Raw genomic sequence first — 27,926 nt, 5'->3', positions numbered from 1 at the left:
CCACACACATTGTATATGCCGTACCCACCACACACACTGTATACACCGTACACAGCCTCTTGCGCAGTACCACCAGTGAAACACCGTCGTGAACATGCCGCCGCCGGCATGCGCAGTTGCACTAAGTTCGAAGGGCAGCGCATGCCCCCCCCAAAAAAATTATAGTGCAGGCGCCCGGGACGCTAATGAAGGAAGAGGAGGCAGCGGCGCCCCCGGCACACAGAGGCCCTGAGTGACGGCTGTGGTGTATCTGTGTTCGGGAGGAAAGACCTGCCCCCCGGATGATTTCAAGGTATGAGGGACAAATTTGATAAACTATTCTTTCAGCAGTGGCAGGAACAAGAACTAAAAGAGCCACCTTGACAGAATGCAGCATTAGTGCGGCACAAGATGGCTCTTTTCGTTACAAATGCCTGGGAGGGTGAAAGGTTACCTTTAAAATTCTATCTTTTACTATTGATGCTAAATTGGCAGCATCAATAGTAAAAAGTTGGTCACAGATGTCAAGCACTATGCTTGACAAGCGTGACCAACCTGTCAATCACTTTTCCAAGCGATGCTTCAAATCGCTTGGAAAACGCAAGCATTCTGTAAGCTAAAAACGCTCGCAAAATGCTTGTGTTTTTCGTGAAAACGCATGCGAACTCCGCATGCGTTTTACCTGCTACAGGAAGTTGCGGAAATGCTGCAACGTGGGCACATAGCCTGAATCGGACCACCGCCATCTTTGTGCAGACAGATAGCGGCGCTCACATTAAAACTACACATGCGCTCCTCCTGTACAAAGATTGCGGCATACACACACACGCACATACATATTCACACACATATACACATACACATGCACATACATAAACCCACACACTTTCATTCTTAAGGAACCTAGAAGCTGCAGATAACTATGGAGCGTCACTGCATGTAACACTACGGTCCCTTCCCGTAGTGCGGAGGATGTGTATTTTCAGCATACTCCTTTACAGCTGCCGTGCCACCTGCCCTCTGATTCTGAGCTTACAGCGCAATCATAAAGGGACGTGCTACAATGGTCTCCTATTCCTTGAACAGGACTGCTTTTGTCTGAGGAGCCTGGCTTCTCCAAGCAGGCAGAATACTTGTAATGTTTCAGTGCCAACTTCATTCATTCCTCACTTAAAAGAAACACTGCTTGTTCTGGGGGGCGGCTAGCAGAAATGGGGAGCTTCTAATTTACAAGTCAATAGCAGGGGGAATAAAGCACCTATGCATTGTAAGCGTTAGTCAGTGTAGACCTCCATCCGATCTTTGCATCCATATAGCAGTGCATGAGTTATTTAACCCGGTCCCTTCCTACCACTTGCCTTTCTTCTGCACCGACATTGGCCGACCCTATGGTCATTTAATGGCCTGTTTAGAGCTCACATGTCTCGCTTATACAACTGCTCTGTGTGCCTAGATCATCATGTCCTCAGAGAGCCATCACCTCGTTACACAAGACTACGTGCTGTCAAGAACAATGGTTTTTAAATAAGCTTTAAAACCATTTCAGCCAACAAACACAGGCTTTTCTTTAGCCCATTTAGATAGTCCAGTTATCAGGAACGCTTGCTGCCCAGTAATCGGCCGGTGTACGTGTCCCGGGAGTCGCACCTGAATATCGAGCTCTCCTTGTACTCACTTGAGTCTTTGCCGTGGAGGATCTGAGTTTCAGCAGCTCTGTCTGTAACGTTTCATACACAAGTCTGCAGATGTTATTATATCCAGACACAGGGGGATCCACCGGCGTCACACATTGTCAGGCTAAAGCCAATCATCACTTCTGCATAATGTTTTCTTCTATGAAGTGTTACAGGAAATCTGAACACCAACGGAAAGTGGAGTGAGAGCTCCCACGTGGGGTGATCGGCCCTGTAACCCTCACGTACCTACCAGCACATCGGCTTCTAAACCGGCGCCCATCTAGATTATACTGGTAGCCAGCCCTATGGCCTCAGCCCAAAAAGAAGGGCATAAGAAGGCAATGACAAATATCTGCCATTTGCACAATACCGTACTGAGCTTGTGAGGGAACCCGTGACGACGCCGCCTGAACATTCATTTATCACATGTCGTTCAGAGGAGACTGGTGACACGTTTCTCTGCTCACACTGAAAAACACAACCATTAACCCTGTGAGGATTAAGTGTCTATTCTGTGGCTCCAGTATGGGATATGTGCTCAGATGTGATTTGACACATGCATTTATGATGTTTGCTCATGGTTGGGGTTCGGGACAGCCACTGGTCACCAATGGGGTATCCTGCTGTCCGGGCTCCAGGTAACAATACGAGTACGCAATGTGAATGAGGCTGCTCCCATACCAGGACATAGCAGATAGCGGATGCCATAAACGGTATATTTCACAGTGCTGACCCAGTACTAGGAAGCCCTTACCTGTGTAAACTGACTTGTTCAGCACACGCAGCGACGTCATGTAATGATAGAGGCAGCTAAAGGCGTCCAACCCCACTGAATGCAAAATGTCGCTACCTGTGACCTGAATAATTGGCTGTTATTACAGGTCATGTAGTTATTCGTTAATGTGTCACATGAACTGGGTAACAGGTGAGAGGCGTATCTACAGTGCGGGCAGGCAGGGTGTGTGCCGTCTCCAGCAGGGTGTACACCGGGCCTCTGGGCAGAAAGCGTGCAACATACACAGCCTGCACAGCGAACCTTCCGACCTGCGAGTACAAGGCCGCCCGGCAGAGCCTCTGAGGTTGGCAACATCTGAGGGCGTCAGAGCCGTTAAACAACAAGGTGTCTAAACCAATAAGCTGGCCCAGAAATACACGACAGGAAGGAAAAAGTCTCAAGAGGTTTAGTAGCAAGAGAGACTAACAAAAAGAAAAAAACAATGCTGATCACCTGGGTTTACTGCTGTGTCTGACACCAATTGTAGAGGTTTCCCCAGGTGAGGAGATGACCTGTAACGTGAAAAGGACCCAAAGAGAAGAGTCATCAAGAATAGTTTTTATTTTTAAGGGGGAAAAAAAAAAGTCGCCAATGAAGAAAAGTGCACTTTGTGCTTCAACAATCTAGTAAAGGAATGACCTACGGCCTTATCATGGTTCCTAGAAAAGATAGCAGTGAACCTTCACCGTGTCAGTCATTTACCAGTGGTGTAGACTACAAGCGTGTCATTCCTCAGTTATGGAGGCTCAGTAATGGAAGCGGACATTCCTCACACAGCTTCATGTATAATGTGATCCTGCGAACACTCCATGGCGTGTTATCAGCCTTCTGAATAGTGAGTCTGGTGAATGTCAACACGACAGCAGGTGCACCATGAACCCTGGAAACAAACTGATGGGCCGAGACAGCTGTGCGGCTTCACTGATCCGACACCTCAACTGTCAGAGTAACCACTCTTCAGTAATACCGACCACGAGACCCTGCAGGCAGAGCTTTCCAAACGAAGGGGGCATCAAAGCCTCACTAAACACAGTAGGGTGGTCCCTGGTGAGAGGTCACCACAGGATGGCATCACACTGCCTAAACTGGAGGTTCATGGTGAGCAACGTTCATCTCTGTAGAAAGGACCAGTAAGACAGACTCGACCACAAATCTAGGGACTGAAACCAACACAATCATTGTATGGGGGTCTAACACAGGAGGAACAAAGTGAGAAAACAGCCCGAATAGCCCGTACATTCAGATAAATCTGCAGCAACCACGATAAGAACTGAACAAATCGCATCCACATCCTGCGGAAGATTTCTGTTCGAATTTGTCGATTTTGAAATCTGAAATCCGAGATCCATTTCTGCTGCGGCTTTTCTCCCCCATTCAACGTAGAGGGGGGCAACATCCACAAATAAATCTGCAAGTTGCACATTTGCAGTGACATTTTGGTAGGTCTGTTTGTTTGCTAATTTTTTTCACCATGTGTGCACATGCACACCGTCCCTTACAATGCGTACACACAGAAGATTTTACAGTCTAAGGGCCCCTTCACACTGGTCGATTCTGCTACGATTACGACGCATTTGCGTCATATTCGACATCGCAGTACGAGCTCGTAGCCAGCGGTCACACTCTACGATGTTAACGCTTTTTCTGACGTAGTTGCGATGTGAACGTCACGCGTCGCAATCGTACGCTACCCTTCACACCGCCATAGTCCTACGACTCCGAGCGTGACGTATTACCAGCATGGGCGTGCTAAAACGTCACGCCCAATCAGGAGACAGGTATGCGGAAGCCCAACCCACGTAGTCGCATTACGAGCTCGTATGACCGCCGTCACATACTACGATTTCGACCGCCACAGCGAGACATTTACGACGAAAGAAAGTTCTGCTCTTTCTTTCACATCGTACGATGCTGGGCTGCGTCGCAGATCGTAACGCCATGTCACACTTTGCAACCTCGGAACGAGGACGGATAAACGTCACAAATCGAACGCTCGTTCAGACTTTGATTGCACAGTGTGAAGGGGCCCTTAGTTCCAGAGCTCTTTAAATTCTAAATGTTTATTTAGGGGGGGGAATAAAAATTACATTGGACTCTAAAAGCAAAAAAAAAAAAAAAAAAAAAAAACAATAGAGGAGAGAAAAATGTCGTTCAATCACAGACTGATCTTAATCAGAGCTGAGCTGTAAACGAGATTTCTGAACAATCTGTAAGGGTAACGTGCAGCCTAAATGGACTGAAAACACAGGCATGAAACCTGTAGCATATGGATTTCTGCTGAGGATTGCGCCACTGGCTTGTGCAGCGAACCCACAGCATTTCTACTGTGAAATCTGCAGCGGTGTCTGCATGTTGAAACTTTCTCTATGGAGAACCTGTCTCCTCTCTAGACACTCCAATTTGTGAAAAGATGCTCCAGAATTGTGCACGTAAAGAACGTCTGCAGTGACGGCTACAATGCAGACTGATGAAGGGTCGTTAGTTCTCCTTATACTGAAGAAGGAAGATCTGGAATTTTCTGCACTAGTGATCGGTGCTCTTCCGTGATGATCAAGGTTCTAGATTTTATTTGAACATTGTCCGTAAGGACATTACATCGTCACACTACACTGCTACATAAAAATCTCTAGAGACCCTGAAAAAAATCAAAAACAGAACCAAGTGGTGAACGCCTAGGTAGGAAAATGTTAAAAATGCTCCTCTTGCACAAACATGTTTTGCTCAGATTGAGTGCAGATAGCGACATTCATGTAACGTCTTCAGGCCGCCTTCGTTTGCGTGACAATTCACACAAGGCTTTTACGTGTTTTGATTTTCTGACACGTCTGCCAGAAGATTAACCGGAGCGCTCATTACCCAGCCGGCACACAAGCAGAGGCATGCAATCACGTCAGTCATTATCGGTCAGCGACTCCAGAACGTGGCTCCATCCCGTACAGAGGATTAACGTACTAAGAAAAAGGCAGGACGGCGAGGTCAACAACATCACAACTGGTTTTTCCACAACTGTAGTGGGCTAGTCAATGAAAGCCGCGAGCTTCACGATTTACACAACGCGGGTGACGCGCTTAATATTTCACCAGGAAGTTTACAGAAGATTTGTGTGACTGGTTATCAGAGGGAAATACGAGGATAACACTAAGCAGGAATTACACAGATCCATATTACCCCTAAGCAGAGATTCTATTTAAACCGTGCACAATATTTTTAGAATACTTTATTATAACCATTTATATAAAACTTCTCAACAACTAAATATAAAAGATGAAATATTGCTATTCTCATGTTGGCCACTAGATGTCAACTCAACAGGAAGACCATATAAGAAAGAATCTCGCTTTACAGGATGATGAAAAACAGATGGTTATCCCCTACATGCACACATCTATTGGCTTTTTTTTTTTATATCATCTGTCAAAAGTAGGACTTTTCTCTCCCGTGCATCGTAAGTTTTAAAAACTGAAGGAAGATAACTAGCTGAACTTTATTTGTATTATTTCACTGTCACTTAGCAATGGTTAAAGCACATGACTTATTAATCAGAGTATCTGTAAATCTACCAAACTGCTGTAATAATTGCAATACAATGCCTACATACGGCACTGTGTTCTCCTTAGGGGCAATGCTTTCAGAGGTTAATACCTTTATAACAGCTATGTAGCAAGAAAAAAAAATGTTTTCTCATTTTGCCTTGGCCACAAAAAATGAATCCCTTCCGCCATGAGAATATATGTAGATAAGCACAGTCCCCATATGATGAAGCATTATCATTCCAGTGCACCCGCTTTTAAAACAAAATGCAGATGAGCGTTCATGTGAAGAAGGTGACACAGGTGCACTAAGGAGAAGGGGTCACTATGTTTGGTGGCCAATACACCACCAGCATCTAGTTACATGCCACTGGGGCTTCGTTTCCTTAACATGCCCATGTCGCCGGCCATTTCAGCAGTAGATAAAAGGATTTGTATATTATCAATAGGAGTCCAAGAGAAGAGCCCAGCGGCAGAGGGCACAGGCTCATTGTACAGAAGAAACCGAGGACTGTGCACTTTGCTTTTGCTGTCCATGTGCTCGCTGGAGATAGACTTGACCCCAATGTATGGACTTTTTTTTATTTATTTTTTCTACTGCCATATCCATGTTTGAAACACTGAACCCCAGCTGCTTTACTACAAGTGGTTGGAGTAGCTGCCCCAAACCGAATGACAGATTACATGTAAAAAAATAAATAAATAAAAAAAATATGAAGCTCCCTCATCATGAACATAAATAAATCCCAGACCATTCCAATCATATAGGTTTATAAGGAGTGAATGTTGGTAGGCTAAAATCATCAAAGGAACTCATGGGGCGAGACAGGACAAATTAAAAGTTTGCATAGGTGGAAACATTTACATTATTGTCTTGCGTTATTCCTTATTTTTTCTGTATTATAGGCTCTCAAGCATAAAACATAAAAGAAAAACTCTAGCCACATTTATACTGTATGACTACTGGAAAAATACAGCAACACCTAAAACACACACCACACACACAAAAAATAATGCAGTGAAAAAGAAGGTGCATGGCTCTTTAAAGCTTCAGCACTCCTGACAAACCCTTGATTCCTTCCCTTCGCCTGCCCTCCCTCCTTCCAGTACTTGTTCTAGGAACAGTGAGAGGGGTACATAAATAAATGAATACCGGCCAGTGTTTTATGAAACATGACTAGGGCTTGGGTGGAATGACTAGAAGTTCCCAGCAGATGTCTGGCCCGGAATCAGGATTCTGAGCGCACACTTGGAACATTTTAACTGCAGCTACTACACACATCTACGGTATTCCAAATCATTCCAGCTGCTGGGGGAGGCGTTCTCACACAGCTCTGCGGGAGACAAACCAGACCCCATGGAAGCCGGCCACAGGACATATAGGTATATGAGGCTTATCAGCACATACACCTCGCTGTATGGAAACTGTGACCTTAGGGCAAGGTCATTGAATGGGCAACACCGATTGTGGTGAGCTCCAGAAACACGTGGGTTAATTATGTCATAATTATATATAACGTTATAGAGGCGTTATTAGAAGAGGTGTTCAGTTACTTATCCTTTAAGCCAAACAACTTCCTCCCCCCAACCATCCTCCCTACCGCAACACCCCCAAGCCATCCTCTCCCCCGCAACACCTCCAAGCGATCAACTCTACCGCAACACCCCAAGCCATCCTCTCCCCAGCAACACCTCCAAGCCATCAACTCTACCGCAACACCCCCAAGTCATCCTCTCCCCCGCAACACCCCCCAGCCATCCTCTCTCCCGCAACAAGCCCCCCCATCCATCTTCTCTCCTGCAACCCCCTCCAGCCATCCTCTCTCCCGCAACACCCCCCAGCAATCTTCTCTCCCGCAACACCCCCCAGCAATCTTCTCTCCCGCAACACCCCCCAGCCATCTTCTCTCCCGCAACACCCCCAGCTATCCTCTCTCCCGCAACCCCCTCCAGCTATCCTCTCTCCTGCAACCCCCTCCAGCCATCCTCTCCCGCAACCCCCCCCCAGCAATCCACTCTCCTGCAACCCCCTCCAGCCATCCTCTCTCCCGCATCCCCCAGCTATCCTCTCTCCCGCAACCCCCCCAGCTATTGTCTCTCCCGCAAACCCCCCCAGCAATCCTCTCCCGCAACCCACCCCAGCTGTCTTCCCTCCTGCAACACCCCCCAGCCGTCCTCTCTCCTGCAACCCCTCAAGCCGTCCTCTCTCCTGCAACCCCCCAGCCGTCATCTCTCCCGCAAACCTTACCCCCCAGCCGTCATCTCTCCCGCAAACCTTACCCCCCACAGCCGTCATCTCTTCTGCATCTCCCCCAGCCATCCTCACGTACAACGAAAGTCAGCACCTGCCTCAATGTAATGGCATGCAGCTGCCTTGTACGCCTTGGGCTTCATCACTGCACCCACCGCACATGCCCAGGAGGCCAATCTTACTGCACTGCATGCGACTGGGGAGTACAAGACAACAGACCATCCACAAAACTTGAAGGAAGCTGGAAGAGACAATGTGTCCTGTGGGATATTAATCCAGCCTGAAAGGGAGTGTTTACAGACTGGTCTGTGTGACTCTCGGATAGCAGCACCGCCCTCGTGACTTCCAACAGTAATTGCATACAGTCAACACAGTCTTCAAAGCGGAGCATAAACAGATTTTATCCAGGGGCATCTTTAGAGCCCTAATTCTTCCAGGCTTAATGCCAAAATGGCTGTCTAAGGACCTAAAATGCAGTGACTTGCTATTTTGTTAGAGGCTGGAGGAATGGGATGTGGTCCTGTACCGGGCAAAGGGGCTCATGTGGACAACACGTTGAACAAATTTAAACAAAGTAGTGAACAGAGTCATTGTTCTGACTGTGGTGGGTCCTAGAGGTCAGACCTTAGTCGGATAAAAACCTAACTGAAAGATAAGCCACCAATATTAGGCTGTGGTCACATTTCGGTCACACTGTCTGGCGGACATGTGACTGCAAAGCTACTGAAACCCGCATCAACAAGCATTCTGCATGGTTTGAAGCTTAAGCAAAGATAAAGGGCTTTATTCTTTTTGGGAAACACCTCTTCCCCGGCTGCAGTTGGTTTTAACACGACAAACAGTGCTTTACTACTCGTTCCCAGGTCTCCGCCGCTGCTCCCGATGTCCATTATTGTCTGCAGCAATGATGTCCGCACTGCAACCGATCACCAAGCTCAGCGGCTCAGACCGATTAGATGGCACAAGCCACGCAGAGCCACTAAGCTCAGCGATTGGCTGCAGCGCTGTCAACATGATGCAGAGAGCAGCGGAGGAGACTCCGATCAGGACATGCAGAGAATGAGTAAAACAAAGTCAAGGGACAGGCAGGGTTTTTCCAAAACCTTTTTAATAACTGAAGTGCTTAATTGCTGTTCAGCATCAGTTTAAGGCTGCACGAAGTCTACCTGGGCTGCGATGTGTGAACACCGCTGTAGAGCATTACAAAAGGTTTTATCTAGATACTTCCCCACAGATACAGTAGCAACACTAGAAATAAAAACAAAACCCAAATAGCTTCATATTGTTTTATTATAATGTGAACATACATATGGCAAAAAACAATTGTCTATAAGAAATTAAGATTTGCTACATTCTGCTGAGATCAATTATTATTAGTGACAGGTTCAGGCTATGAACAGCACTTTAAAGCCCTTCTCATCATCCACTTCTTGGGACTGTCACATGAGACAAGCCTCAATGAGACATACACTGATCCCACAAGCCTCCATTAACATAATGCGGCAGCACCTGCTCCCAGTGTCGTATATCACTCCAGATGCCATAGCCATGTCTATGCCAGAGAAGGCTGTGAACACACAAAGACCACACACACCAAGAAGGAAAGTGGCAGAGGAGGCAGCTCTGGTTTTGTGGAGGGTGTTGGGATCAGGGACCATTCGCTTGTGTAACGCAACGCTGCTCGTTCTCCTATGTAAAGATCGTTGACTCACCAATCAGACTGACAATGAACTTTTACCTTGTGGCGGCAAATGTGGTCTTAGGAAATGAAGGTTCATCACACAGCACTCACTGAGCCTTGTGCTTACTGTGCTTTATGCCATTACAAGACGGTAGCACTGCAACTTACCCAGCAGCAGGGCAATTCAGAAGATGCCCACAATTCACAGCAGCCTTTCTTTTAGATCAGCTCCTTGGTGAATCCTTAAAGGACATGGGGCAATGGTCTTGGGTTTTTTAACTTAAATATTTTTGTATTTGTGTCTCATTAAAAATGTGCACCATTTGCTTTTTATAGCCTCTGTGTCCCAGTGTCTAATGCTAACTGCAGAAGGAGTTAACGGAGAACCGGGTCAGCGAGCTCCCACCCTTGACTTCATTCTCCTGAGCTACTTTCAGGTGGGTTGCCCACCTAAAAGCAACATTAAAGGGTCATGCAAGTCAAAATTTTGACCTACCAAAGACCTGTAAGCTTTGTCATGTGATTAGTTGTTATCAGTGGTGGGGAGGGAGATAAGCTGATGCCGGACACCCCTTGTGACAGTTCATCTGTCCAGAGAACAAAAGGATCAGGCACTGAAATTCAACATGCCCAATCAGTCTTTGCCCCCCCAACATCAAATGTCAGAGGCCTAGATACACATTGGATTGTTCACCAATCCCACCAAAATTTAGGAGGATCTTTAGGCTCAGTGGGTAGGACTTGCAGAATGGGGTCTCGAATACCGATCCGACCCATGTCCACAGCTGTATGCAAAGCCCTAGTCAGATCCCCATTGTCTGGCTACATCCGCAGCATTCATATAGGTATTGGTGTGAAAGAATCCTGACAGCTGGCTTACAGGGCCCAAACATCATTGGCGCTAAGTTGTTTGTTTTTTTCACTGAGCCCCTCTACACCAAAAGTAGAGTTGTAACATCATCTGTGTACAGCGCGATACCGGCACTATCCTTGTAACCACCACTCCGGTGGATAACCCATTGCTGCATCTATGACGTTCCAGCCTTACATTAACCATGCAAGTGACTGTTTCGCTCCTTCGTGTAGAATACCCAACGCCGGTCACCCCAGGTGTAGACGAGCCTTGTAACCAAATGTCACCGCACTGACAGCAACCGAAAACTCACTGCGTTCTTCATCACATAATACCAGGCGCTCAAAGCCTTTCATTAGGAGTGAAGTCATCAGGCACAAAAATATTACATTTCTAATGATCAAACAGTTAAACCTAATTAAAAAAAAAAGCACTGCGTTAAGTAACGTAACAATTCCATGTAGCAAGAAGGAAACCCTGCTGCAGGGCCCTCAGTCATGTGCGATGTCGGCCGGGGGCCAAATGCTCGTGCTGTCACATGTTCTGCAGACTCCACTTTCACCCTTTACATATAGCATCTCATGCCCATTAATAATTAATGTTTCTTGCATACAAAGCCCTTCCCCCTCCTCCAGAGGATTAGTCATTAATCTTTTAGTTTAAGGCTACAAGTGAGGACAGTGTGTACAACCATTAGTATGTATAAAATGATACCGCCAAACCCTGCAGGATTGAGTCCGCACTATAGAGAGCGCTTATACGTGATGTTTCCAGGGTATATAGGGGGCATAATATCAAGAGGCTGCCTCCGACATAGGCCACTGTATAAGGATATAGCAAGATACATCGACCATAGGCACAGGGGTGATAGATGCATACGGACGTATTCTTGCCCGATAGCAGCCAAAAGGAAACGGTTTTACCCTCAGTCGGGAGAATGCAGTTTAAGGATACAACGGACGTATATACGGGGGCTTACCTGGCACACACTCTGCACCCAAAAATAGCCAAGGAGTGGGGATACTGCATTCCATGACCAGTCATGCTCAGATTTTTAGGAGATGCAATCGAACCCCGGGCCGGTGGTTTCAGACTAGGTAGCAGAATATAATCCACTGTGACTTCAGGCCCCTGGTACACAGACGCAGTATAACATCACTACTAGACAACCAAACGGCCTAGATACCAGGGATTGGCGGCTTTTAGGTCATTTCAGTCTTGCGCCCCTGCTGTACACATAAGCCTGTGATTCATATCTGCGTATTATATAAAGAATATAGATTTCTGGGATTATACAAGTGACGTGCAGATTGTCAGGGTATTACACAAGTAAATTATACAACCTGAACTGTGTCCCAGATATTCTAAAAGGAGCGAGAAAGAATCATTAGATGCACAAAAACCAATGACGTTCGTGGATCATTTGAGAAAAAGAAAAAAAGCAGCTAAACCACCACACACTCCTATTGTCCGAAGTGTTACGCCATTGAGGGATATGTAATGGCCTTGGCCCTACACAGGCTTATCAGACAAGAACACGAGTGTGCGGTGCAAGGAGCCGACGCACAGATACAGCGAATGTCAGTGTAAGCTAAAGGGTTGTCCTGGACAAACATACCCCTGACCAAGGTGAGATCGGCGTGGGGCGACAAACAGCACCCCACAGATCAGCTGATAACTGCTGCAAAAGCAGGCATGGCCATAATTATTACATATGTTAAAGTGACCCAGTGACCAACATCCAGAAGCATGGAAAGATCTCGGCCGCCTTTAGAATAGCTAGATACGGACTAAGTCACTAGCCAGATCAGCCTTCCTACCCCCTAACCAGCACAAGCCAGATATCTATGAAGAAGTAGGGGTGAGTAGTAGTGATGAGCGAAGTTTCTGCAAAAATGCTCGGGTGGTCTCCGAGTATTTGTTAGAGCTCAGAGATTTAGTTTATGTGGACGCAGCTGCATGATTTGCGGCTGCTAGACAGCTTGAATACATGTGGGGATTCCCTTACAAATCAGTATTCCACTAGTATGACAGGCAGGAAGCACTGGATGATGAATGTGGGCTATACCAGATAGAGCATCTAACGTTTACAGGGGTGTCCAGGCTTTCCTTCAAGTGGTTGGACATGTTGAATATCAATACCCAATCCTTTTGTGCTCATTTGTGATAAACCATTAGTTTTTAGCAGTGGCAGGCAGAATTCAGCAAAAAGATTTGGATTACCCCGATCTGGTGGTCAGTCAAGTCCTCCATGGCAGCCAGACCACATTTGTGTTTATTTTTGAGCTGGCAATCCTATGCCTGGCAACCTTGGGCGATTCTGTGGCTTACTAGGCGCTCCTTCTTCCAGTGTCAAAACGTGGTCTGGCTCCCTCGGAAGACCAAACTGAAAGCCATAGCAGGATGGCTTTAATCTTTTTGATCATCTCTAGCATATAGGAGTCTTTAGAGATCTACTAATGGTGTACAAACTGCACTATGAACCTATGAACCCAGCCAGCATGGGGAGGACACAAAGAAAACCCTATGGTGGTTTCACGAGTGTCACGCCAACTTGGGAGATCTGGGGGTAGAAGATCACCGCTTATTATAATATCGCAGATCTTTTATTTAGCCGTGTATTTCGATCCCATATTAAATTAATTTGATTTCCTTTAGTGCTGAAGAGGTCAACAACCCTTCCTATGCTGGTCAAACATTCAGGTCAATTTCAGCTGCTTCTGATCTGGTCATTAATTCTTCCTATAAAACCTGGCCAGACCCTCTCTGTCCTGCTGGTGAAAGCTGCTCCCTTGCCCTTCCTTAGGAGACGTTGTGATGGATAGGAGTTTGTTGCTATTGGAGAGTCATCTTCCTGTGCTGGGTGCTAAAGCTAAATAGTTGAAGTTTGGAGTTGTGGTGTTCTGTAGTTTGCTGTTGTATGGGTGTGTTTTTATCCTCTGTTCCCTTTTCCCCATTTAGTTTATTCCTCCCTGTCCCTAACCTCCTCCCTATTGTTGGTTAGAGCTTTTGTATGATAGAGGTTTTCGGTTATCCCTGTTGTCTTTGTGTCCGGTTTACCTTTTCATTTATGTCCTATGCCTCATGGTGTGGGGGAGGGGACAGATTAGGATCTTTACAGGAGTATAGTAAGGTCGGAGACTCTGTTCTCTCTACTTTTAAGAGTACCCCTGGGGCAGGGGTAGTTAGGGTCCCAGCTCCTGGGACAGTGAGGCCCCTCTTCCTTACTGAAGACTGTCACGGCGTGACAGGTGGAGATTACTAAAATGTGCCAGGCAATCATTTAAGGTACCTTCACACGAAACGACATTATAACGATATCGCTAGCAATCCGTGACGTTGCAGCGTCCTCGCTAGCGATATCGTTTCGTTTGACACGCAGCAGCGATCAGGATCCTGCTGTGATGTCGCTGGTCGCTGAATAAAGTCCAGAACTTTATTTGGTCGTCCGATCGCTGTGTATCGTTGTGTTTGAAAGCAAAAGCAACGATACCAGCGATATTTTACACTGGTAACCAGGGTAAACATCGGGTTACTAAGCGCAGGGCCGCGCTTAGTTACCCGATGTTTACCCTGGTTACTAGCGTAAAATGTAAAAAAAACAAACAGCACATACTCACATTGCGTCCCCTGCAGTCTGCTTCCTCCTCTGACTCAGCGCCGCAAAGTGAAAGTGAAAGCAGCACAGCGGTGACGTCACCGCTCTGCTCTCACTGTACGGCGCTCAGTCAGTCAGGAAGTGGACGCAGGGGGACGTGAATGTAAGTATGTGCTGTTTGTTTTTTTTAGATTTTACGCTGGTAACCAGGGTAAACATCGGGTTACTAAGCGCGGCCCTGCGCTTAGTTACCCTATGTTTACCCTGGTTACCAGGGGACCTCGGCATAGTTGATCGCTGGAGAGCGGTCTGTGTGACAGCTCTCCAGCGACCAAACAGCGACGCTGCAGCGATCGACATCGTTGTCGCTATCGCTGCAGCGTCGCTTCGTGTGAAGGTACCTTTAGAGGAATTCTCCAAAGTAGCATTATTATTGACCTTGAACCCACTGGCAACTAAAAATCTTTGGTGTTTTATCATATCTTAGACTGTAGTGGGACAAACTGGAAAAAATAATGGGAAGTGTCTCTGTAGATAATGACTGGCTTCCATAGCACATCAGTGACACGGATAATGCAGATATGCACACCCTCAGAAATCACAGATTAATGCAGATTATGAGAATAGGAATAACTGCACATAGACTGATTGAACACAGATTTTGGCCCGGACCGATGATCATCCAAGCTGGACATTTCCACACTGGGATAATACGCCATGATGGAAATAACTATGGATTAAGATCCAGATTTTATGCTTCAAGGAGTTAGAAGGAAAGAAGCTCGAGACCAAATTGTGTCTGGGGAATGGTTAAAGCTCCATTTATATCTCGGCGCTTCACGGCATCTGTGCGGTTTGTGACACTAAAGCTTTAGGCAAATATGAATCATCTCGAATCCTCCATACTGTTCTCTCATGTACGATAAAAACAGGAGCTGGGAGAACAAAAGAAATAAAAATATAGTTACCAGGTAACTATACAGATCTCCCATGGACATTGTCATAGTTACAGGGTGGAATGCAAAAAAAACTCGGGCCAGAGAGCTGGAGATCTGCGCCAACATCTCGTTCATAAAACCCACTAATAAAAGAGGCTCTTTGTGCAAATCTATTCTTTACACATATCACGACCTGTATATTTCAGCCCCGCTACCATTCAGGAGCTGTTATGCTCAGTGAGCAGGGCGGCTGTTCTGATGTGATTGAGGATGGCAGTATAATTTTGGTCTCCAGAAAGTCCAGGCACTGATCCAAGAAAATACAAGTCAAGGGAGCAATCATGACAGAAGAATAATAACCTGGAGTTGGGGGGGAGGCTGGTGCCGCAGACAGGGAGGGATTGGAGATCGAGAGTTTAGGTTTAATTTATCTCTCTTGCCAATTTCATTTCGCCCCATCGCTTTTGGCAAAATGATAAGAAGGTGACAGCAGAAGAGGACAAAAGACTAAGTCCCATGCGAGTCATGGGGCAGCACAGTACTCGGCCAGGTTACTCTGACATTGTAACGTCATGCGTCCTGTAATAAAATGGATAGAAGCCACTAACTGCAATAGGGTGCAAAAAAACCTTTTATAATAACATGTATCCTATCAAGGGCAAAAGGAAAAGATATTACGAGAATATCTGGTGTAAAGACCTTAACAGAAAACTAGTCATGGTGTGGTGGTGGTGGGGGACATCTGAGGGGGAATAAAAGCGCCCCCCGATTAACGCAAAAAAGCTCTCTTCCAGAAGAAAGAAATCAGCTTCTAGTGCCCACTATAGGAAAGCCAAGGTCAAGTGCACCCCAAGCCAAGGGCCACCCAGAAAAAGCATTAAAACATGACACTTACCTGCAGCCTGCACTAGTTTGGAGCTTTGTCTTAGGCTATGTACACACATTGCGTTTGTGCTGAGTTTCTTTAGCTTTTTTATGCAAATCGGCATAAAAGCAAAAGCTGCTTTTTACAGCATCAGAAGAAGCTAGGAGATTAAAGATATCTCATGCACACTTTTTCTGACTGAATTGAAAGCCTGCAGCGGTTTTTATATGTCTGCAGCATGTCTGTTTGGGGGGGGTTTCAGTGTTTTCAAACATAGAAAGTAACACGAGCAAAAACACAACTAAGCATTTTTGGTGAATAAAACTAAACATGTCCTGTAGAGAAAATAACAATATGCATCAAAATGATCGGATCCGTCGCATCCGCCATTCCATAGAATGGCCGCCTATGGGCGACGGATCCATCGCGACACAAATTTCGGCGGATCCGTCGCCCCCATCCGCTTTTTCAATTGCGCATGCTCTAAAAAGTAGATACTTTTCCCAGACAACCCCCAAGTAACGGATCCGTCAAAAAAACGGATCCGTTAGAACCGTTTTCTCAACAATTGTGACGGATCCATCACTATGTCGGAGCAGACTGACGCCAAACAACTGAAGTGTGAAAGAAGCCTTAGTAGTTAGAATCAGATTTATTGGGTAGGCACTTACAGATAGCACTACAAAAAAAGGCTTCTTCCTTCTGGAGGAAAGCTCATTTGCATACTTTTAACCCCTAGAAGTGCTGCCTGTAACATTGCCAATGAACGCACTAAGAAAATGGAGGCCCAGACTACAATGGATTGTCCTGTGGCTCCCTCCATACCTCTGTGTTCCCACAATGCTTGGATGGACCATCCAGCTGTGATATATACGCCCTATAGGCGGCTACTACAAGGACCATAAAACAGAGGCACAGTCACGTGACCGGTGCCATGTGGATGGATTGGACTCGTATTCCCAGTGTTTGTGACAAATGAAGGATGTGAGCACAGTGAGTACAGAGATTAACACGCGCAGTAAGGGAAGCCGGGCTACTCTCACACTGTCCTACTTATGCCTAAATTGTAGTCAGGTGCTAGGCACATCGGCGGCTTGGGTGCAGCCCTGTAAAAGGAGAACTTTATGTAATGGTAAATTCAGTAAGGGAAATAATGTATCCTTTATGACCTGGAGAACAAGGAATATCCACACACAGGTAAAACATGTACTTGAACCCAATGGTGGACGACCCCCATTAAAGAGCAGACTGCCTGCATAGGCGCTGATGCTCATCTTCTGCTTTTCCATCTTGTTTGTTTTCTTTTCCCCGACACAAATAAATCTGCTCACAAGGAAAACAGATGAGGAAACTCCCAGAAGGAGGCCATTCACTTAGCAACTTTCTCCTCCCGACACCCATGTTAGCCCAGATGTCCCTACTTCAGGTCCAGGCAGCAGTAGCGCCGCTGCGGTGACCCTCCGCTCATTAAGCAGACCACTTCATTCTTCTTCTACATACTTATCAGAGCGCTGCTGTTCTTTCCACCCACATTATGCCCCAAAAATTCTCTTCAGTCTTCTCTAATGCTGGCAGATAAATATTACTATTAGCCTATGTATGAAACACCCCAACAAGGATGTCAGGGGCAGCATCTGCACCCATTAAGGGTCCCTTTACAAGCGCAGATAAAACACTGTTCAATGATACAGCAAGTCTATCGGCGCTCAGAGGAGTGGTCGATGTGTGACCAAACAGTGCGATCATTTATTTACAGACACTTTCCTTATTCAGCGGCACATCCCTGACTAAGCCAATCACACTGCACCTAGCCGGAGGGTTAGACGAGGATAGCCCTGTGATGGGGATGCCAATCCCGACTGTACACTCTGACTATGAGCATCCCAAATTATTGCGATGGCACATAGAAATGATCAGTTTTCAATTAATGAATAAATTAGCAATTGTGACATCAACAGTGGCCATCCACCAGTAAAGTCACTGTTACATCACAAACACTGCTGTGACATCACAAGTGGATTTACACCAGGAAACCGGCTGTGACATCACAAGTGGATTTACACCAGGAAACCGGCTGTGACATCACAAGTGGATTTACACCAGGAAACCGGCTGTGACATCACAAGTGGATTTACACCAGGAAACCGGCTGTGACATCACAAGTGGATTTACACCAGGAAACCGGCTGTGACATCACAAGTGGATTTACACCAGGAAACCGGCTGTGACATCACAAGTGGATTTACACCAGGAAACCGGCTGTGACATCACAAGTGGATTTACACCAGGAAACCGGCTGTGACATCACAAGTGGATTTACACAAGGAAACCGGCTGTGACCATCACAAGCGGATTTACACCAGGAAACCGGCTGTGACCATCACAAGTGGATTACACCAGGAAACCGGCTGTGACATCACAAGTGGATTTACACCAGGAAACCGGCTGTGACATCACAAGAGGATTTACACCAGGAAACCGGCTGTGACCATCACAAGTGGATTACACCAGGAAACCGGCTGTGACATCATCATCACCATCATCATAAATCTGCTTTCACCAGGTAACTGCTGTGATCAGTCCAGTAAGGTCATCATTGGACATATACTATGCATTTCTAAATGTAAACGTTGGAAATTAAGTGCCCATGTACTTTCCTTGCATGGGCCTTCTGTTATCAGACGCCCGCTGTTATACTATGCTTCCACTGAAACATAGCCAAATCTGTGGCTGAAACTAGACAACGGCACGTCATATCACGCCATGTAGCCCAGCGTTATCCCATCCCCAGTGGGCCCATACCTCCAGTAAGAGCAGGCTGTGCAGACAAGCATTCAGCACATGCTGATGCAAAAGATAAATAAAAAAAAGACAAACTCGCAGGCCTGTTGCTGTCTAATTTATTTGCAGCGCTTCATTTACAGGAGGGGATGGCACAGATTGCAAAATTCGTGTCAGCATTCCTGCTGTGGAGCCGCCAACAAAACAACTATCCTCAGATAACCCCGGAGTTTATGGAGAAAGCTTTGAAGTACAATAGGACTCGGAGGATTTGATTCAGTGAATAGGAACACTGGCACAGAATGAGTTTTCAGCACATTATAGGTGCAGCGCCATTCTAGACAAGAAAGGACATTTCATTTTAAATCCCTGTTTCCCGCAGAGATCATGCACCGCACTGTACGTTTCTCTGGCAGTTAATTCTTAATTAAGAATGATTATGACCACGCCATCATCCGAGGCAAAAAATTGCATCATTACATTTTTTTTATTATAATTTTTTTGTCCTATTTCCGCTGCCGCAGGAGTTGGGGTGTTTTCCTACTCCGAGGCAAAGGCGGCGATTGGGAAACACATCTGTGTGGTGACCTAATAATAAATCACACACAAGTTATGGTAACTGCTGGGTCTTAGTAGTATTTTATAGGCAATATGGATCTACATTTCTATATCCTCGCTAGTACAAAGGCCGACAGTCACCCTACACGAGGTCAGGGACTGACGCACAGCAGAAAGGCCTCCTACGCTACAGTCTATTCTTTCCTTCAATGCCACGGTTCATGATCTTCAGAACATATGTGGAAATAAATCCCACTGGGACACAAGAGATTAAAATAGATTTTTTTTTATTTTTTTTTTTATTTAAAAAAAAAAAAAAAAAAACTAAACTCATTTACAAATTGCTAGAGTCTCAGTCCCTCAGTCCAACTGAATAATTAGAGAAAGGAACAGGCCATAAGTTGACGCCATTAGCTGCAATTTCATCGCTTGTACAGTGACTACAGCTGGCCATAGACGGAAAGCCATCAGCAAACGCTTCACGTCCTCTCCACCTCCCAATACACCTGGTGAATCTGCAACATGTTCTGATTGAGAGGAGGAGAAGAGGCCACTGCCAGAGACTTTTGGGCAAATTGACTCCAGCAGTCTGATCCTTCTTTTTCCTGACATAAGCGGCTGGAAAAAGTCAAATCACCCCTAAACACATTAGAAGGTCGTCAAGTAGCACTGAAATTGGAGGGTTCGGCCAGTACTAGTCTGATGTGTATGGGCACCTAGACTCCTACTGGCCATAGAAAGTAGACCAACGTTGGCCAAAATTGGAGATTTCATCGGTAGCAGCTCACCATATAATGTGCATTAGATGTTGGATCAAAACTTTCAAAGGGTGAACAGCTAGATAACAAATAAAATTCAGAACAACCGGCACTGAAAGGTGCAGTCCACCAGCTAACAGCCTTTTATATAGTCCCAGGGTTAGGTAAAGAATAATGCACGCACACCTGCTTTCTCAGCCATAAACATGCAGCAGAGGTGTCACAAGACCAGTGTAACCTTATTATCCCATTTCATAGGAAAATATCGCTTCTTCTAGTCAAGGGAAGCGTGATGGCTGCAGCACATCAGCTTGATCACTTCAGAGGTCACGACACCCCCCTACAGGATGCTGATTCCAAAAGACAATTAGAGAACACCGTGTGGAGTATGGCAGCACAGCGCCAGTTCAAAAGGGGAGTATGGTCTCCTTATACAAGACAATCCCTTTAACATGGCTTTTTGAGAAAAATCGGACTATACACTTCATGCCACACACACAAAAAATAGATGTAAATAGTACTATCACTTTGGCCCTACACAAAGGTCTCCAGCCTTGGCCATTGCAAGTCTTAGCCAAATATTTGGCACATCCACAAATACACGTGCAGGTCTACTTACTAGCCCTTTCCAGCCCTATTCTGCACATAAGCAGTGACAGCAGCGGGGGATTTGTCTCAATAATACACCTGGCTGGGTTAACTATTTCACTCCCAGACAAACATGTGGCAGGTACTAGCATGGCTCAGCCTTGGGGTTAACCCCATGGAATACAACAACTTTGGCTTTGCAGGTCCTTCTGCTGCCACAAACCTTAAGAAGCAGGAAACCAGCATGGCCTATGGGACTTGTGTACCAAGGAATAAACTGTCCTCCACAGTGTAGCACAAAGGGCTGAAGCAATCTTGCAGATCAGGTCTCCTCGGGGAAACACAAGGTTACTTAAGGTCCCAAGTGCTAACCGCAACAGGAAAAATACCAAGTAAAGGAACATGGCCACTCACATACATGAAATAAGAGACACTGGGGGCATCACTACACGGACTGATACCTACAACATAGGTCCTTTCTTATACTAGAAGGTTGCCATGACGCCGACAATGGGTCATATGTGCCCATATTTCTATATTCTCCATCTAGGCCATTAACAAGTGGCTCAAGAGGATCATTATCAGCGCTCATTTCAGGCTCACAACAATCAGTGAACACATTAGTCTAGAGCCTCCTAAAGATGCAGAAGGGTGAAGCGCTCCCGATGGACGCCATGTAACCCAATGTGCAAGCATACAGCGAGACATGTCGCTAATAGTACCGCACTGTATATCTGAGCAGTGAATGTATACGCAGAATACAGAGGCCAAAAAAACACATTGGTGAATGGCGTCCAGCATGTATTCATTCTGCATATACGCCAGGCGCTTACTGGGCATAGAATATTAAATATACACTGTTTTACATGGGTCGATATCATCCAAAGGAGGGTTCTTAAGAACGCTTGTTCCTGATCATCGGCATTGATGAGAAGTGCTGCCCACATAAACTGCTGACAATATTGTGCAGTACTGTGACAGTTATTGAATATTTAGCCTCAAAAAGCAGACATCACAAGCTGTGGCCCCCGGCTGTTGTAAAACTACAACTCCCAACATGCCCTGAGAGCCCATCCTACAGCATGACGAATACATCACCTAAGGAAGAAATTGGCCCAGCAAAGCAAATAAATTGTGACATATCCCAGTGTGCAGTAAAACAAATAAGGTGTGATCTTATCACTGGCTCTTGCTCAACTAGGACACAAAGAAAGCTTTCAGGACAAATGCCCCATGTTTCCCTATTTACTTTATCAGCCTGGACTCTATTGAACCCTGTGCTGGGAATCTGCTCCCCATCAGCATTATCTCGCTCTCCCAGTTCCAGCTTTAAATATAACTGGGCCACCAGTCAAGTGAATGGAGTAATGATAACATAAGCCGGTAATAAAGTGTATTTTATCACCGCCATAATTATATGGCCCTGTGTTGTAACGGAGCACGTGACGGCGCTTTACAACAGCTGCAGAAGTTGCTGCTCTAAGAAATCGGAGACGTTTAGCGACTTGGTAATTGCTTAACGACTGACAGACTCTGCAATATGACATTTAATCCGATGATCAGCCTTATGTAATAATATGCTTACTCCTGATGAAATTCATAGCAAATGTGTCAATATTAGAGAGGAAGTGGATGGGAAACGATTACTGACAAAGGAGTCTGCGATCCCAGGAACTCGTCTGTCCTTTAAAAGTTGGATTTCTAAAGATGTCACCCTGCTAAAACCAACAGAAGACTGGCAACGACCTATAATGGCTGCTGACAGTGTAATAGCCCAGGCAATTAAAGGGAATCTGTCACCAGATTATTGCGCCCTTATGTGAAACCAGCATAAATGTATGGGCCGAGACCCTGACATCACTCAGGCTATGTACACACAGTCAGTAAACGCTGCGGGTTGGACACGGCGTATGTATGCCACGTCCAAGTGTTACAGCATAGTGGATGGGATTTCCAGAAATCCCATGTCCTCTATGTGTCCACAGTCGCCTGCGGCTCACCTGTGTAGACAGACATGCGGCGCATCTCTCCAGACCGCAGGATGTTTATTTATCTTGCGCAGACGCTAGTTTCCACAAGATAAATGTCACCCGTACAATATATTGGATGCGGTGAACCGTACGGTTCAATGAACACATGCGGATTCACCTGCGTTCAATAGCAGGCAGTGTTTTGGATGCATCGGACATGCGCTGCTGCCAAATCCTGATCGTGTGCACATACCCTTACTGGGATGCTTGATAAATAGATTTTCATAAAATATAGTGATAATCTCATGTTGAAAAAAAAAGTGTGGTGTTATTTTTCAAAAACTACAGCCAACAGCCCAGTAAGTGACATCACTGGAATCAGGGTCTCTGTCTCAACATGATACTGTCGTCAGATTAAGTGGCGAAATCTTGCTGATAAGATTCCCTTTAAGGGGCTTTTGTGACAGTTAGAAATGGGTAAAATTGTAAAAGTACTTGAACAGAGGATTTATAGTAAGAGACAAATAAAAGTTCAAAAACAGATGGACTTTTAATTCTATGATTTCCAGTTTACTGTCAACCACTGCAGTCCATCAGTGGTGGCTGGTTTCCTAGGCAAGGAGCGCTGCTCTGAAGCAGGCCCGATTGTAGCATCAGAGCAGCCCAGACGCACTGACACTGACCGGATGCAGAGGAGGCAAAACTGCCATGGCTAGCAGCATCAAAGAGCGGGCAGTTCGGGCTGGCAGCGGAGCCATGCCACCGACCCACACTGTCAAATTACAGGTGTGCACTGTTCCCTGGTAGGAAATCGGGAGACTATGTGCTCCTGAATATACAACACATTAAAATGACAGATATCACTCCTGACCCAACTCAACACGTGCATGTTCTGCTCAACAGAGTGTGCATGTGTTCTCAATAAGAAAAAGGATAAAGAGCCTCCGAAAGACATCTCCGCCGTCTGCTTATGAGAAATCCAGCATGTCTGACCCTTTTTTCTCCATGATACTTATGTGGCTGACGACCCCCATTACACATTAGACAGTTGGCCAGTCTAGTTGAAATCAGCGAGATTGGCCGATGTCCATCTAGTGTATGGCAGCCCCTATTCTACATTAGTCAGCACTGAGGAAACATCAGTGAGGGACAAAAATGTGACATTACAGATAATGCAGAAAGTATCTGCCACCAGCAGGGGGGCAACACATGGGGTCGGAAAGCAGCACGAGGTCCCTAATCTATTGGTTCGGAGAGGCTGACTACATGTGTATTATCAAATCTGAACGATCAACACTGAAAACACATAATGGAACAATATTCGATATTACGTAATCATTTCTCAAAGCCACACAGTGCCAGGCGTGCTATTCTACATGTGCCCAAACCTGTTCTTGGCCATACACCCCATCCCAGGATATGGGCACACTGCAGCTATTGATAGCAGTAACCAGAAATGCTGCGGAGACGATCACACATAATAAAGGTTTAATAAACTCCTTGCCGTCATGCCAAGGGTGGAGATCGGCTAGAAAGGAGGGAAGGATTTCTGCAGGCAGAATAAGCCAGCACTCTCTCACGCAAATGGGAGTTCCTCCAAATCATAATGGAGCCTTCAGGCGGGGAGATCTGGCTTTTCTCTTTAGGCTACTAGATTTGCTTTTGTTTCGTTGGTAACTGTATAAACAGGTATTTCCTACATGTATAGGAATGGCATTAGTGCGGCCGACATGGAGCCGGTGTCGGCACTCGAATCTTAGTACTTATGGGAACGCTCTCTAGGTGTCACACCACATCCCATCGTGCCCCGACAGCCACAGATATGCCGGAAGTTGCAGCTATGCAATAGTTCGAGATCAACGGGCTTATGGAGCAGCAAACTTAAGGGGTTGTCCAAAATCAGAAAAACACGGAGACTTTGAGAAATAGTGCCACCTCTGACCATGGGCTGGAAGTGAAATTGCAACTGAGAGGCGACTGAGCTGAAATACCCGACACGACCTGAGGTCTGGGCTTGGCAAAGTTTCTGAAAGAAAGCAACCATGCTTTTCTAATTCCAATAGGCAGGCCATACATATACAACAGATGCTCATTCAATCGACCGCCATGTCTCCCGGCTCCTCCATGGAAGTGTTTGGCTCGGCAGATCATTTATGTACTTTTAATATGGAAAGAGAAGAAATCTGTGGCCAAACACCAATGGCTGCGTCTCACTCATCGGAGAACAAAAGAGATGGAGGATTGTGTCTGCCCAATACATCTCTCCTGACATTATCACAGTGCTTGGTAGAATGTTGCAATATGTCTTATCACAGCTGCGATGTGCATGTATTTGCTTTAAAAGTCCAAGGCCGAGGATAAGAATAAGCTCAACTCAATGTTTTCAGATGTTCAGCCGCATCATGGGAAATAAAGATCAGCAAAAGGTTCAGCCATAACTTGTACTGAGTAACGTGTGCGAGCAGGCAAGGACGGCAGTGTGCCCCTCGCCGTCAGACTGGACTTGCTAATGTACCTCATGCACCAAGCATGTAACAAGAGCATGCCCTTTCAGAATACTGTCCAAGGGAAAAACAAATATGTACATACCAGGAGATCACCTTATAAAAATTTCAATTTATTGAATACATCAGTGACAAACCAAAAACGTACATTAGATTAAAAAAAAAAAAAAAAAAAAAAACATTTAAAAAAGGCTACACCCCTTAGTGTCAGGGCTGTAGAGTCGGAGTCATAGCCTATTTTGGTGGAGTCGGAATCATGGAAATTGAGGAGTTGGAGTCGGAGTCCATTTTGGTGGATTCGGAGTCATGGAAATTGAGGAGTCAGAGTCGGAGGTTTGGCTTACTGACTCCACAGCCCTGCTTAGTGTCTATTTGCTTAGGGCATGCGATATACCGTCTATTCTGCGACCTATGGCTGCCTCGTATGTCTTGTATTTTTATCCACTTGGCTGAATGTGGTTAAGTGCTAGTCTTATTATATTCTGTCACCTACTTGTTACATTGTTTGGGCTTGTAGCCTTTTTTAATTTTTTTTTTTTAATATAATGTACTGTTTTGGTCTGTCACTGATGCATTCAATAAATTGAGATGTTTATACCATAAGTTAATCTCCTGGCATTTGCATACTCTTCCTAATTTATTTCCCCTTTTAGTAGCATATGGCGGCCCAGTATGTGTCGGGATACCTCTCGTAAAATGAGCAAAAGGATTCGCTTGACCCTGGTCTGGCTTTTATTTCAGTGCCTCGTGGCACTCAGACCTCGGCTCTGCCGACACTCGAATGTGTGCATCCTGGGCGCCACTTCTAGTTACCGTCCTCCCCACCTCAACACCGTGATGTCCCTCGTAAAGAACCTTTCTACAATTGGAGTCAGTAGGGAAAAAGTGTACCTCTAAAGCCCCCGTCTCACTAAGCGAGATCGCTGCTGAGTCACAAGTTTTCGTCATCGCTACGATCTCGCTATGTGTGACACGTAGCAGCGACCAGGCCCCTGCTGTGAGATCGCTGGTCGTGTCGAAATGGCCTGGACCTTTTTTTGATCGTTGAGGTCCCGCTGGGTAGCAGACATCGCTGTGTTTGACACCTTACCAACGACCTCGTTGACGACTCAGACACTGAATCGTCATAATAGCTCCCATGTGACATCGTTGTACAGGTCGCTGGTGAGATGTCAAACAGTGAGATCGCAGCAGCGATCGTTGGGAAGATCTCACTGTTTGACATCTCACCAGCGACCACATAGCGACGCAGCAACGATCCCTGACAGGTCGTATCGTTGTCGGGATCGCTTTAGCGTCGCTAAGTGAGACGGGGCCTTAAGAGTGAAAAATGAGATGTCAACTGAGCCTTACCCACAAAAATCAACCATTGCCTAAAAATTCTCTTTTATATGCACTGCAACTGGATAGCAGCATCTCTTTGGGACTTTTTCCCAAGTCCAATCTTCCAGAAAAAAATGCAAAATGTGAATGCCCTAAAAAAAATGCCCAGCAGACCAGTAGCCCAGGCGTAGCTGCCCAGCAGGTCTGAACACTGTAGTGGAGGTAGACGCTCTTATCCTGTCAGATATAGTTACAGAAGCATTTCTGGGACAAACCTAATCCCTCTACTAATCGTATCCATCTGTCACAGGGTGATAAATTACTGGTTCCTTTACGTAACTCATCCCCTAGAAAGCAGAAAGCCAAAAACGGCCACTAGACTATAAATCATAGGACGGCGTGTTTATTCTCTTAATTTTCACTTTAAAATCAGCAGCACAAACAAGATTTCCACCCGAGGGGCCAGACAGCAAATACATCTAATAATACAGTCACCCTCTGAGGACGTGGCACCGCCTGGAGACCTCCTGTTATTCTCACCCAGCCTTACCTGATAGGGCTGAAAGGCACCATCTTCAGTTGCAAACTCCAGATGTCTCTCCACTAAAAACTCTATTGCAGTTATGGACTTGTACGCTCCGTTCCCAACCAGGGGCTTGAAAGCCTAAACACAAAGAAATGAAAATCATTAGACATCAACTAAATAAAGTCCTCATCTGAAAGGTCATCAACATCATGGTGGTCCTACATCTGCATTATTCCCATTGAGCCCAGTGTAGCCACACTTGTACATGGCTTGCTACAGCAGGAGGGGCAGCTGCATGTGGATGAGATGCGTAAGGCTACACATGCCGCCAGCTCCTGCCTCCACCAATCAGCATGTGCGACAGACCGCAGACGAGAGGACATCGCTGCATCGCATAGCGAGCTATGTGGGGGCCCATACTGTACCCAAGGGGGACCGTGTGGGGGCCCATACTGTACCCAAGGGGGACCGTGTGGGGGCCCATACTGTACCTAAGGGGACCGTGTGGGGGCCCATACTGTACCTAAGGGGACCGTGTGGGGGCCCATACTGTACCTAAGGGGACCGTGTGGGGCCCATACTGTACCTAAGGGGACCGTGTGGGGCCCATACTGTACCCAAGGGGACCGTGTGGGGCCCATACTGTACCCAAGGGGACTGTGGAGGCCCATACTGTATGTAGGTGGTGGTGTGTCGGCTCACTGTATAAAGCCGGGCTGTGTGTGGACTCATGGTATAATAATACTAGATTCTACTCATTATCAAATAAAAT

General features: G+C 46.0%; 1 protein-coding gene across 4 annotated transcripts in view; it reads right to left on the bottom strand.

Moving 5' to 3' along the window:
• Positions 1-27,926, bottom strand: part of JMJD1C (jumonji domain containing 1C) — a 280,338-nt gene that overhangs the window by 78,849 nt on the left and 173,563 nt on the right. For all 4 annotated transcript variants that reach the window (XM_077258765.1, XM_077258768.1, XM_077258766.1 and 1 more), the window contains one exon: positions 27,179-27,292. In XM_077258765.1, the coding sequence (XP_077114880.1) occupies positions 27,179-27,292 (114 nt within the window). The remainder of the gene's footprint in view (positions 1-27,178; positions 27,293-27,926) is intronic.

Source organism: Ranitomeya variabilis, chromosome 4 (genome assembly GCF_051348905.1).
Source record: "Ranitomeya variabilis isolate aRanVar5 chromosome 4, aRanVar5.hap1, whole genome shotgun sequence".
NCBI lineage: Eukaryota > Metazoa > Chordata > Amphibia > Anura > Dendrobatidae > Ranitomeya > Ranitomeya variabilis.
The sequence above is the reverse complement of the archived record's forward strand: the minus strand, read 5'-3'. Positions and strand labels throughout refer to the sequence as shown.